At 48.3% G+C, this 13,241-nt stretch overlaps 1 protein-coding gene across 1 annotated transcript in view; it reads left to right on the top strand.

Annotated features, from left to right (window-relative positions):
* The window catches only part of UROC1 (urocanate hydratase 1), a 40,659-nt gene extending 39,902 nt beyond the window's left edge, over positions 1–757 (top strand). Inside the window, exon 20 of the mRNA XM_075550793.1 lies at positions 617–757. Coding sequence (XP_075406908.1) covers positions 617–757 — 141 coding nt within the window. The remainder of the gene's footprint in view (positions 1–616) is intronic.
* The last annotated feature ends 12,484 nt before the right edge of the window (positions 758–13,241 follow it).

Here is a 13,241-nt window from a genome sequence, read left to right as displayed (position 1 = left end):
TGAGCAGTAGGCGGGGCTTCCTGAGAACTTGGAGAGCCGCAGTCAGGATTTTCCTTAGACTCTACGGTGTGAAGATTGGATGGGTGAGAGACAGGGCATGGGGAATTCTGCTTGGTGGTGGAAAAGTATAAGAGTGGGTCAGACTATGGCCATCCTCAAGGGGAGGGAAGCCAAAGGCCGGACCCTGGTAAGGGCAACCAAAAAGAAACACAACGGAGGGAGCTTTTGAGGACCAACAGGTAGAAGTGAATTCCACCTGGATGAGAAACACCTGGTGGAGGTGCAGTCGTTCTTGCAGGCGGGGGACGTGGAAGGGTTGGGGCTGGGGACAGCAGGGGAGATGATGACTCAACTTTAGCTCTGAGATGAGGGTACAGGGTAGGCAAGGAAGGAGGACTTCTGAGCTGAGGGTGGGGACAGGGACACAGGACGACTGGCCCCACTGATAGATATCGGCCACAGGACCTGAAAGTGGCGGAGTGTAGGGGGATTGGGGGCCCGATAGGTCTAGGGTACCTAGCTGGGAAGTGACAGCAAAATCAACTGTTGCATCTCTTCCTCCCCCACCCCGCCCCCCACTCCGCACCCCCTACTCCCCGCATGGCTGTGTGCTCAGGTGGCCCGACGCTGCTGGTCTGGGAACCAGAAGGCCTACGAGATCATCTGCCAGACGATGCAAGAGAACGAGGGCTTGGAGGTGACACTTCCTCACAAGGTGACGGATGAGCACCTGCTCCAGAGGGCCCTGCGGCCCTGAGCAACCGGAGGGCTGCCCACGGCCCTGCTCATCACCTTCACCCTCGCTCGCAGGCCCCACTACCCAGCCGCAGAGTCCACCCTCCTGCCCTTGCTTCTCAAGCCACCAGCTGCTGGTGAAGGCCGCGCCTCCAGCCCAAGGCGGCACCTTGCCAGCTCTCCTCAGCCTCATTGTCACGCTGGATGGCCAGCTCAGGCATGACGAGCTGAAGCCACTGGTCATGGCCACACGGCCCCCCTGACCTGCTCTCCGGGAGTGCCACCGGGCAAGAATGGCTGCACAGAGCTGGTATAGACAGGTCTCTTCTGAGCCTGGGGCTTCCTCCCTCCTACACGCTGGCAGGTGGATTTTATTCCGCATTTCAATGCCCCACCTCACCTCCGCCTCTTGTGTCTGTCTACTAGCCTGCCCATAGGTTTGTCATTCAAGTGCTTCTGGTACCCGAGTGTCCCAGCCTCATGGGGCACCAGGCAGGGCAACATGCCCTGGTCCTGGGGCCAGTTTAGGGAGTAAGATGGGAAATAAACAAATAAAATGCTACGTGACATACACTGACATCGCGCCTGTGTGGGGCATCATGGGGCCGAGAGGAAGTGGTAGTGGGGGTAAGGCCTGTCTGAAAGGTCAGAGATCATTGGGTGGGAAGAAAGGCATGCATGAAGCATTCCAAAGGAGCAGCACGGAGGTGTGGGATGGGAATGAAGGAAGCTTGAATCCTGACAACAGCATTGGGGGGTCCCCGCCCAAACCCTGTTGGCAGAGGGGCTGCCCAGGGAGAGCAGTGCCACACTCTTCCATCCCTGCACCCCTCGGGGGCAGGGAGCCTTGGGATAATCTATGGCTGCCCATCCCCAGGAGGGCTGAGCCAGGGAGAGGCATGAGGAAAGAACAGGGCAGTCGTGGGAGGAGAGGGGCAAGAAAGCAGAGTGAGAGTGCTGGGTGAGGACACTTGCCGGGTTTGACTCACATGGGGGGTCAGGCCAAACCCTTTGCCTTCTCCAGAGAAGACCCCTTTTGACATGGTCCAGGTGACTCAGGGGGACCTGATGCCTGCCGAGAGTCATGGCACGATCCGATTAGGGGACCAGGCCTGGAAGATGAGGGTCAGGGGGTGGGATCACTGCCCACCTCCCTTCCTTAGAACCAAGGAAATAGGCTCTTTGCTTTGGTAATGACTCTGTAATCTGTGGAACAGAATAAGAACTTAACCACAGCCCAGTAGGCAGGACAGGTTCCTTTCTGTTTACCCAAGATATAAATACAGGGCAACTGGGAGAGAAAAACAAGATCCCCCTGCCCCTCTGGCCTGCCCAGCCCTCTCATCCCAAGAAAGTGCTCTCACGGCTGGCATCTGACAAGTGTGTTACACTGTTCCAGAGACCAGGCACAGAGGAAATCAAGCAGAGGTGGGGTCTTGGAGCATCCCTACTTAGAGCCCTGGTGGACCATGACCTTGCCTCCTTGTTGCGCTGTGGATGTCAGGGACAGCCTTAACCACTCATCTCAGACTCGTCATTTTGTGCCTCCCTCGCTTCCAAGCCCAGTCTATGGCAGACTTAAAATGATAGACTCTAGTCACCGTAAACAACAACTCGGGGAGAGATTGGGGGTGGAGCAGCACCCTTCCCTCCCCCCGAGTCTCGGGGTGGGGGGCATGGAATGCTTGGTGCCTACTCATGTCTGCAGACTAGAGAAGGGCCAATCTAGTTGGGCCCATCCCAATAATCTCCCCTTTCACATTACTAACAAACTGATTTTGTTTGGGGGTAGCAATGTATCCAGGAAAGGTACTTGATTTCCCACTGACCACTGAGCTCTCTATAAGATAAGGTATATGTCTGCTGAGTAAGATGGCTAAGAAAGCTGGAGTTTTTCTAATACAAAGGAACAGACTCGGCTAGACTGCTTTTTGCCTTCTCCACTTCTTGTCGAACCTCAGAAGTGATACCTGTAAGAATGGCAGCCACTCTGTGACCGCAAGGACCACAGGGGTAATATCGAAGATGGGAGTGGTGAGGTAGCAAGACCCATATCATCCTGTACTGTCCAGCTCTGGCTCTTTGCTTGTGAAAGCCACTGTGTTAGGCAGGGTTCTCTAGAGAAATAAAACCAAGACACTTATAGGTAGATAGATAGATAGATAGATAGATAGATAGATAGATAGATAGATAGATAGATAGATGTATACAGCAAGAGGTAATATAACAGCTAATTAGTACACACAGCAGTACAGAGGGCTCAAGTTCAACTCACTTTCAAAGAAGAGTTAATGTACTGGAAGCCCTTCAACTCATGTGGACTGCCAGGTCCAAGGTCAAAGAAGCTGACAGCAGAGTCTTCCCTCAGGCAAGGCAGGCAGAGTCTTCCTGCAGGCAGCAGACCACAGGGTGGGTCAGCAACAGTCAGTAGCTTGAGAGTTTAGCCAGGCAAACTGTGGAAGGATCTTGAATTCAAGCATAGTGACAGGATCCACCAGCCTCGAGCTCAAGCAGTGTACACACCAGCAGCTTGGCGAAGCTGGAGCTGGAGCCCCAAGCTCTTGTGACAAGATCCACGGGTTGGCTTGGGCTACAAGTAAGTGTAGCACACAGGTTGAGACAGAGAACTAGATAAAGCAGAAGCACGCTGGTCTGATCACCAGGGAACAAGGGGTTGATGGGGTGCCAGTTATCTATCTATTTTGGTCATCCTCCAAATCAAGATGCAACCTGCTTAAATGCCACCACATGTTCCTATTGGCCTAGTCGGCACAATAAACCTATCACAGCCACCCTACTGGGTTCTGTTCCATACAGCAACCACAAACTCTAATCATAAATGGGTTGTTAACAAGTATCCATGTATAGTGGACTTACCTGTTCCTAAGGAGAGACAAGGGGTCACTGGATGAGAAAATGGCATGCAGGTCACGTCTGACTCCCTCTGGCAACACAGGGAGAAGGTATAATCCATCAAACTGTAGATATTCATCAACAGAAAACATGATGGAGGTCAGGCAACATCAAGGATACAGTCATTGGTCCAAAGTAGTCTCTCTCCTCTCTAGCAACCAAGTCTCTGGTCCTCAGCCTCAGTCACATGGTCCCTTGGCTTCTTCGTCAGTAGGCTAGGAAGCCTGCTTGCTGCTCCACCTCACTGTCTCCCGTCCCTCTGATCCATCTGCGTGTGGCTCCTTTGCTCTGTCCCACAGTCTCCATGCTACAGTCTCTGGTGCTCTGGTCTTGGCTCCCACCATTTTAGACAGGAATCTCAAATGTGTCCTGCTGACAGATGTTCTTCTTTTATGGGCCTGGGAATTCTCTCTGTTCTTGCTTCAGAGATAGCTCATCTTTATAGCCTAGGGGTGGAAACCCAAGCTGACCACTCCACACTGTTAGTGTTTCACACATCGTATTGAATAGTCCCATCAAATATTTTGGTGGAAGTTATAGAGACAGGGATAGGAGAGTCATATTAAGAAATTTCACCTCGAAGAAAGCTGATGGTGCCCAGCTATCAAAAGATATAGCACCTGGGGTCTTAAAGGCTTGAAGATAAACAAGCGGCCATCTAGCTCAGAAGCAACAAAGCCCACATGGAAGAACACACCAACCTGTGTGATCACGAGGTTCCGAAGGGATCAGGTATCAGGCATCAAAGAGCAAAAATTCATATCATTGGGTGCACACCTCCATGATATGATCGCCGAGGACAAATGGATGCATAAGCAAATGTGGTGAAGGAAGCTGATGGTGCCCGGCTATCAAAAGGCATAGCATCTGGGTTCTTAAAGGCTTGAAAGTAAACAAGCGGCCGTCTAGCTCAGAAGCAACAAAGCCCACATGGAAGAAGCACACCAGCCTGTGCAATCAATAGGTGTCGAAGGGATGAGGTATAAGGCATCATCAGAACAAAAAAGTCTTATCATAGTGAATGAAGGGGGAAGTGCAGAGTGGAGACTCAAAGCCCAATTGTCGGCCACTGGAGATCCCCTTGCAGAGGGGCCTAGGGGAGGAGATGAGTCAGTCAAGGTGTGATATAGCACCGATAAAAAATACAACTTTCCTCTAGTTCCTAAATGCTTCCTCTCCTCCCCACTATCATGATCCAAATTCTACCTTGCAAGTCTGGCTAGACCAGAGGATGTACACTGGTACAGATAGTAACTGGAAACACAGGGAATCCAGGGCAGATGATACCTTCAGGACCAGCGGTGTGAGTGGCGATACTGGGAGGATGGAGGGAGGGTGGGGTGGAAAGGGGGAACTGATTACAAGGATCTACATGTGTCCTCGTCCCTAGGAGACGGACAACAGAAAAGAGGGTGAAGGGAGACGTCAGACAGGGCAAGATATGACAAAATAATAATTTATAAATTATCAAGGGTTCATGATGGAGGGGGGACCAGGGAGGGAGTGGAAAAAAGAGGACCTGATGCCAAGGGCTTAAGTGGAGAGCAAATGCTTTGAAAATGATGAGGGCAAAGAATGTACAGATGTGCTTTACACAATTGATGTATGTATGGATGTAATAAGTGTTGTATGAGCCCCCTAATAAAACGTTTAAAATAAATAAATAGATGGATAAATAATAAATAAATAACTAAAAGAAATAGCGATGGGGGGCTGGAGATAGGGGGAATCCATCACAAGGTTGGAGATATATATATATATATATAGGTGCCCCCCATGGGGCTGAATAACAGAAATGCAGGTGAAGGGAGACAACAAACTGCGTAAGACATGAAATAACAACAATAATATATAATTGATCAAGGACTCATGAGGGTGGGAGGATGGGGGAGGCAGGGAGAGAGGAGCTGATACCAAGGGCTCAAGTGGAAAGAAAACATTTTGGAAATGTTGATGGCAGCATATGTACAAGTGTGCTTGATACAAGTGAATGATGGCTTGTTATAAGATTTGTAAGAACCCCCCAATAAAATGATTTTTTTAAAATTCACTTCGCCCTACTGGGCAATAAAATAGTTCATGCCTTTGCCTGCCAACTGAAGAGGTGGTGGTTTCACTTGATCCAGCGGTGCCTATGAAGAGAGGTCTGGACATGTACTTTAAAAACCAACCAATGACAACCCAATGAGGGGAAGATCCTCTTGACACACCCAGAGCTGCCAGGATCGGGAATTGATTGAGAGGCAACTAGCGAGGGAGAAGCAAGGAAAGCAGGCTCCGGCAGGCTCCGTTTGAAGACTAGACTCCCCCTCCTCCCTCTTCCAGGACACAAAGGGCTTCATGGTCAGCTTGTGACAGGGTCCCAGGGGGCTTCCAGCCACAACACGGTCTTCAGGCCCCCCTTGGTTCCATAACAAGGATGCCAGCGCGCAAGCTACTTTCCTGAGCACATCAGGTGACAGCGGACATCAAGAGAAGGGGCAGCGGTGAACGGGTCAGGGTAGAATTGGGCAGTGGGCGTAATTTCAGTAGCAGCATGCTTCTGATACACTCCGCTCAGCCTGCCAGCTTAGATGGCCGAGAAGTGTCCTCCACTTAGATGTGTTTTTATCCAAACAAATTAAATAGAGGCCATTTGGCCGTGAAGGGTATATAAGCTGGTTGTTCTGAAAATGACACGGCCCCGGGACTCCAGCCTTGCAGTCTTCTGCGTGGGCAGCTTCTGCTTTCTAAAGAGGCGCTCCACTTGAGTTTTGTTTGGCCTGCCTTGTTGTTTGTTATTGGGGGCTCTTAATAGCTCTTATAACAATCTATAAATCCATTGTGTGAAGCATATTTGTCATATGTTGCCACCATTATTTTCTAAATACTTACTTTCTATTTGAGCCCTTGGTATCAGCTCCTCCTTTTACCCTCCTTCCCCCACCCTCCCATCTTTGTGAACCCTTGATAAATCATAAATTATTATTATTTCATATCTTACACCAACCGCTGTGCAGTATAGCACTGATGAAACACACAATATTCCTCTGGTTGGTTCTTTGAGGTTTCCTCACCCTCCCCCCCCCCCCACTATCGAGACCCCAGCCCTGCCTTTCAGTTCTGGCTAGACTGGAGCCTGCACACAGATAAGAGCTCACGACACATGGAATCCAGGTCAGATAAACTCCTCAGGAACAGAAATGGGAGTAGTGATACCAGGAGGGTAGGGGGAACGTGAGGACAGGAGGGGACAAAGGGGGAACCAATCACAATGATAGACGCACAACCCGCCCCTCCCCCTAGTGGGACGAACAACAGAAACGTGGGTGAAGGGAGATAGCAGTCAGTGGTGTTGTTTTTTAAGTTAATTTAACTCACCACTTTATTTTTTCACCCTACAGACTGGGGATCTCCCTTAAAAGTCTAGCTTCTGAGCTTATTTGGAGATATCCAGAGACCAGGCAACACTGTGCCTTCACTGTCTTTGTGGCAACAACCCAGCAGGAGCTGCCTTCGACATGACCTCTTCCCCATTTGCCACCCAACAAAGCCAGGGCCACTGCCTTTGAATTGATTCCCACTTGTAGTGACCCTGAAGATCCGGGCAGAAGGGCCCCTGTGGGTTTCTGAGATTGCAACTTTTTATGGGAGTGGAAAGAGTCCTCTGTCTTCCATGGAGTGGCTGGTGGTTTCGAACCGCTGATGTTGCAGTGCGCAGCCCAACACATAACCACTATGCCACCAGAGCCCCTTCCCAGTTTACCACAGTCTCCACCAATCCCTGTCTTTGTTGTTGGATGCCATTGAGGTTTTTTTTTATTTTAAAAATCATTTTATTGGGGGCTCATACAGCTCTTATCACAATCCACACATCCATCCATTGTGTCAAGCACGTTTGTACATTTGTTGCCATCATCATTCTCAAAACATTTTCTTTCTACTTGAGCCCTTGGTATCAGCTCCTCATTTTCCCCTCCCTCCCCCACCATCCCTGCCTCAAGAGCCCTTGATAATTTATAAATTATTATTATTTTTTCACAACTGTTCCTATGCTTGAGTCCATTGTTCGCAGCGACTGAAGGGTGACAAAAAGCATGGTACTTGGATCAGGGTGATACCAAGAGAGACGGGCAGCCAGGGAGGAATCTGGGATCAATGTAGGAGCTGCGCTCTCTAGGACTAGGGGGCTGCTTTGATACTGGAGAGGAGGGAGAGAGACAAGTGTGTGGATGGTGCCCAGGTTCCTGGAGATGCTTAGTCAACTCAGGAGATGCAGGGTGTCAGGGAAGGATGGGCTCCAGGGGTCAGACTTTTATTGCTTTTGAAGGCAATTGTGCTTCTGGATGGACCCTGAGACCCAGAAGGAGAGACTGAGTGAGATTCCCTAGAACCCCAGCGGAGAAGGAATGGCAGTTGGAGGCAGGGCCCCTTGGAGACAAAGGACATACCGGATGGGAGGAAAATCTGGAGCTGACTCATCCAGGAAGCCCTGGAAGAGTGAGTCCCATAGGAGACTGTCAATCAGGGGTTAAGGACCCCTTTTCTGCTAAGGATCATTGGACATTCACTGTGGGTCATACAGTCTGCACATGGAAGCCGATGGCCAAGACGGTCTTTCTTCCGTGTGATGTTAACTGCTGTGGATGTTTTCGCAGGCCTTGTATGGCCTGCGTGCCGGACATTACACACCCCTGCTGTAGATGACTGTAAATGACCAGCAAAGTCCTTTCTAAATGCTTAATAACCCGTTCATGGTAAAGACTTACATTTGTCCCTTCTGGGGTTTCTAGGGAGGCTCCCTGTCCCCCGCCCGCAGCCCCCCACTTATATACAGGCTGACATGGGAACGAAGCCCTGCCACACTGTCACCATCTTACTGGTGAGACACTACTGTACGCAGTGGTATATCCCGAAGGAGTCGGTGGATATGAGGAGTGGGCCATCTTGACCAGAGGCACGGACGGCATGCAATTAGAAGGCACTGGGTCAAAGAGTGCCATTGATGGCTGTATTTCCTTACTGCTTTGACATTACAAATGGTCGTACAATGTGGACCCAGGACAAGAGAGGCAGATGTGACCACATGTCTTCCAAGATCACTCGTCAAGATTAGGCAGCTTACTATGGGTTGGGAAATCAAAAGGACCTTCTTTCTTGTCAATACCAATCCGGGAGTCAGTGGCTGCCAAATGCCTGTCTGGCTCAGACAGGTTAGGAGTCATTTACCTGTCATGGGAACCAGAAGGCCATGCGGAGAAGAAACAGATGGAAACCAGACGCTCAGCCTGTGCAAGGTACCTTTACCTCGTGTTTTCCAAAATTTCAATCTATAACATTGCTAAGATGCTCTGTTCGGTTGGGTTCTCTAGAAAAGCAAAATGCAGTGATGCTTGTATGTTATATAGAGAAAGAGGTTTATATCAAGATATGGCTTATGAAGTTTAGAAATAGGCAAGTCCAGTCCGGTTCAAGTCAGACTTCTCCTGACTCATGGGACAGGAAGTGGGATGGTGATTCAGAGACAGCAGGGGATACAGGTGGGTGGATGCAGAGGTCTGACGTCGCCCCAATGAACCCACCCCTGGCAGTCCACTGACAGCTCCTGGGACTGCGGGCGGACGCAATAGGAGATGGAGAAATCAGATGCGAGATCCATTTCGGCCAGAAGGTGAAGGGCCAAAGAGAATTTGATTCTGCTGGGTGTCTCTCTCTCATACAAAAAAACTTTTGTCACCAAGACGAGTTCATCAGGCTGCAAAGCAATTGATAGGTGGAGCTCTGCCCTTACCTTGACCCAGCGGTGGCTGCTTGACCTAATTCCTAACCATCACTGATACAATAAAATAAAATTGATACAATGATTTATTTTTCATGCCTCATCTCGCCTATTCTACAATAAGATTCCATTTGGATTTATGTGTCCCATGTGTTAGTCTGGGCAGACTAGAGAAACAAATTCATGGGGAGTCAGATGTGAATAACAAAGAGGTTTATGTACAAGAGCAGTTGAATATTGAGAAAACATCCCAGCCCAGTCAAGATCAAGTCCATAAGTCCAATAGAAGCCCATATGTCTGATACCCATGTATAAAGATCTCTTCAGACTCATGAAACACATGCAATGACGCTGAATGCAGGAAGACCAACAGGCCAGTGGGTGCAAAGTCAGTGGTGGTAGAAGCATCTCAGCGCTGACAGGGTCTCTATGTGGCTCCTCTAGTTCCCAGGGCTGCATCAGGGTAGGTCCATGTGGTTTCTCTTCAGGGATGTCTCCCAGGAAGTGAGCAGAGAGAGAACGTGTCTCCAGTCTCCAAGGAGGAAAATTAGGGTTTTCCAGAATTCTCAGGAGAAGGCCATGCCCACACAGAAGCCTCATTGTCTATCACCCAATCGACAGACTCAACTCAACCCCTTCACTCTTAATTTTCTTAAGTCCCAAATTGACACTAGCTTATGTAACTATCACAGTCCCACAATATTTATTAAAATCTATCACTGAAATCCCCAGACTCTGCCATCCAGCTGATTCTGGCTCATAGGTTCATCGTGACCCTCCATAGGTTGCTTGCTTGTTTTTGTTGAAGGATTTCTAAATCTTTATGGGAGCAGACAGCTGCATCTTTGTCCCATGGGTTGGCACCATCAACCATGCTGTTAGCAGAGCGCGCCTTACCTGATAGCTCCACCAAAGCTCCTTAAAATCCTTCATAACGAACAACGATTTTTAAAGTGATTCAGAATGTATCCTCCTAGCCATCGTCCTTTTTGGTTCCTAGTGATCCTGTGCACAACAGACAAAAAACAAAAAAGACCCACTCCCTGATCCTGCGCCACATTGTTGCAGCCACTGGGCCAATGCATTTTGAAGGGTTTCCTTCCTCTTTTTTGTTGCTCTTCTACTTGACCAAGCTCTTCTTCAAATTAAACATGTATAATGCAGACATTTGTAGTATATTCACTATGATACACAACTATCACCACAATATGTTTCTCATTTACCCCAAAAAAGCTATGGCTCCATTAGCATTCACTACATTTTCCCCAACCCACACTCCCAATAGACTACTTCTCTGCCTTCTATCTATATGGATTCGCCTAATCTGGACATTACATATAAATGGATGTGGCAGTGACTTAAACTATTGTCAACTTGAGTGAAAGAGTGGAGTCTACCTTGTCAATCAGGTCATAACCAATAAGGCCTTGCTGTGGGCCAGGTCTTCTCCTGAGAATTCTGGGAACTCCTGTCTTCCTCCCTGGAGGCAGGACACACACTCTCCCTGCAAGACATTCTTGTAGACAAGCCACATGGAGCTATGCTGATGGAGCCAAACCCTGGAACTGAAGAGTCACATGAAGACCCACACCAGCACTGAGATGCTTCCACTGCCACTGGATCCACAAGACTTTCTACCCATTGGCCTGTGATCGTCCTACATTCAGCATCATTGCATGTGTTGCGTAAGTCTGAAGAGGAATTTATAGACTGGTATTGGACATATGGGCTAATACCACTTATGGACTTGATCTGGACTGGGCTGGAATGTTTTCTTCATATACCATTGCTCTTTTATATAAAACTCTTTCTTATACATATATGAGTGTCTATGAATTTCTCTAGTTAATCCAGACTACCACATGAAATTATACAAGACATGATTTGTGTGTCTGGCTTATTTTGCTTAGCACTGATGCATAATACTGTTTTATATGTATATACTACTTTTGCTAATTGCCCATCCTTGGATGGATCATTGGGTTCTTCCCATTTCTTGATTATTATGAATAGTGCTACGTGGGCATTTTTTGTGTAAGGTGTTGTGTGGGCATTTGTTTTCATTTCTCGTGGGTTTTATAAGTCGTGTCAGTCTTTTTCCACAGCAACCGTATGTCCCCGCCAGTTTTGAAAAACTGAGCTATGAGCTGACAGGTGTGAGAACAGCCAACGAAGACAATAGCCAAAATGAAACTTACACAGCCAAGTTTATCATCACTTGCTGCAAGCAACTTCACTGTAAATACAAGAGGCAAAGTGCTTACACCACCCGTAGAGGAGCAAGGGAAAGGGTAGGAGTGGATAGGTCCCAGGTCCTGCGTCAAAGTGAAGGAATGTCTTCAGGCCACCCTTTCATTCCCGGCCCCCTTACCCTCAGAGGTGGAAGGCCTGTGGAATACTCCCAGCCCCTGCCACACACACACACACACACACACACACACACACACACACACACACAAAGACTTCCACATGGAGAGGCCTGGGAGAGGAGGCCTGGATTGTTGACTGCAGCTTCCTTCAGAGATTGCCAGGCTTTGGCTGTGCACCAGGTCTGGAATGGCAGACTTTCCCTGAGGCTTGGCAAACACATCTTGGTGTGTCATTTCCTATGGTCCTGCCTGAAAGAACACGCCTGGGGTTTCAGGCACCACCACGGACTCCACAGAGAGCAATGCGGAAGGGTTCCAGTTTCTCTAGATTTTCACTAATGCTTGTCACTATTATTACTGTTTTAAATTACAACCATCCCAGTGGGTCTACTTTGAAATCTCACTGTGGTTTTGACTGCATTTTCCAAATGATTGATGGAGACAGGCTTTTTTTCTAATGACGGCGGAGCGCTGGCAATGCTGTGGGGCAAGCCCAGGGTTGACAGCCGCAAGGCAGGCAATTCTAACCCACTAATCACTGCAGAAGCAAAGCGGAAGCTGTCTGCTCCCGTTCAGATTCAGTCCTGGAAACCCTACATAGGGTTGCCACAAATCAGACTTGATGGGGTGGCAGTCGGTTCGATGATGTATGGAGGAGCCCCAGTAGTGTAAGGGTTAAGTGCTCTGCTGACTGTAAAGTCGGGGGTCATTTCCTCAGTTTGCTTCTGTGAGACTCCAACTACCCCCGAGTGGATTACCGTATATACTCGAATATAAGCCGACCCGAGTATAAGCTGAGGTACCTAATTATTACCTGGGAAACCAGAAAAACAGATTAACTCAAGTATAAGCCTAGGGTGGAAAATGCAGAAGCTATTGGTGAGTTTCAATAATCAAAACAAATGAAAATAAAATAAAAATTGAGACATCAGTGGGGTAATGTATTTAAATATTTATTTTAAATAAAAACATAAATAAAAGGACAACAGTCATTTGACATTAGTAAACTAGCACAGTAAGTGGAAAATAGGTTCAACAAAAACCATAAGGTATCAACAGTGAAGAGTTAATATCCTTCAAAACTGGATCCCTCATCATCATCCGTATCCCAATGCAGAGCTTCAGCTGGTGTGAGGTCATCATAGACGCTGTCCTCACTGAGATCGCCGTCATCACCATCACTGCTGTCATTTTCATACGAAGCGCAGTCTTCACTGCCATCCATAGCATTACTAATACTACATTTCTGGAAGGCACGTCGCACCATGTCTTCTGGAATGTCTGCCCATGCACCTTGAACCTACTTTGCTATTAACGTTATGTCAGGCTTCATGAGATTTCCTCCTTTTGTTAGTTGGGCTTGACCAGATGACATCCATTCATTACGCATCCTTCACACACGGTCTTTAAAAGGCTTATTCAAAGATATATCCAAAGGCTGCAGTACATTCAGCACATTTTTTGTG

This window comes from Tenrec ecaudatus, chromosome 5 (assembly GCF_050624435.1).
Source record: "Tenrec ecaudatus isolate mTenEca1 chromosome 5, mTenEca1.hap1, whole genome shotgun sequence".
NCBI lineage: Eukaryota > Metazoa > Chordata > Mammalia > Afrosoricida > Tenrecidae > Tenrec > Tenrec ecaudatus.
This window is presented reverse-complemented; position numbering and strand designations above follow the sequence as displayed.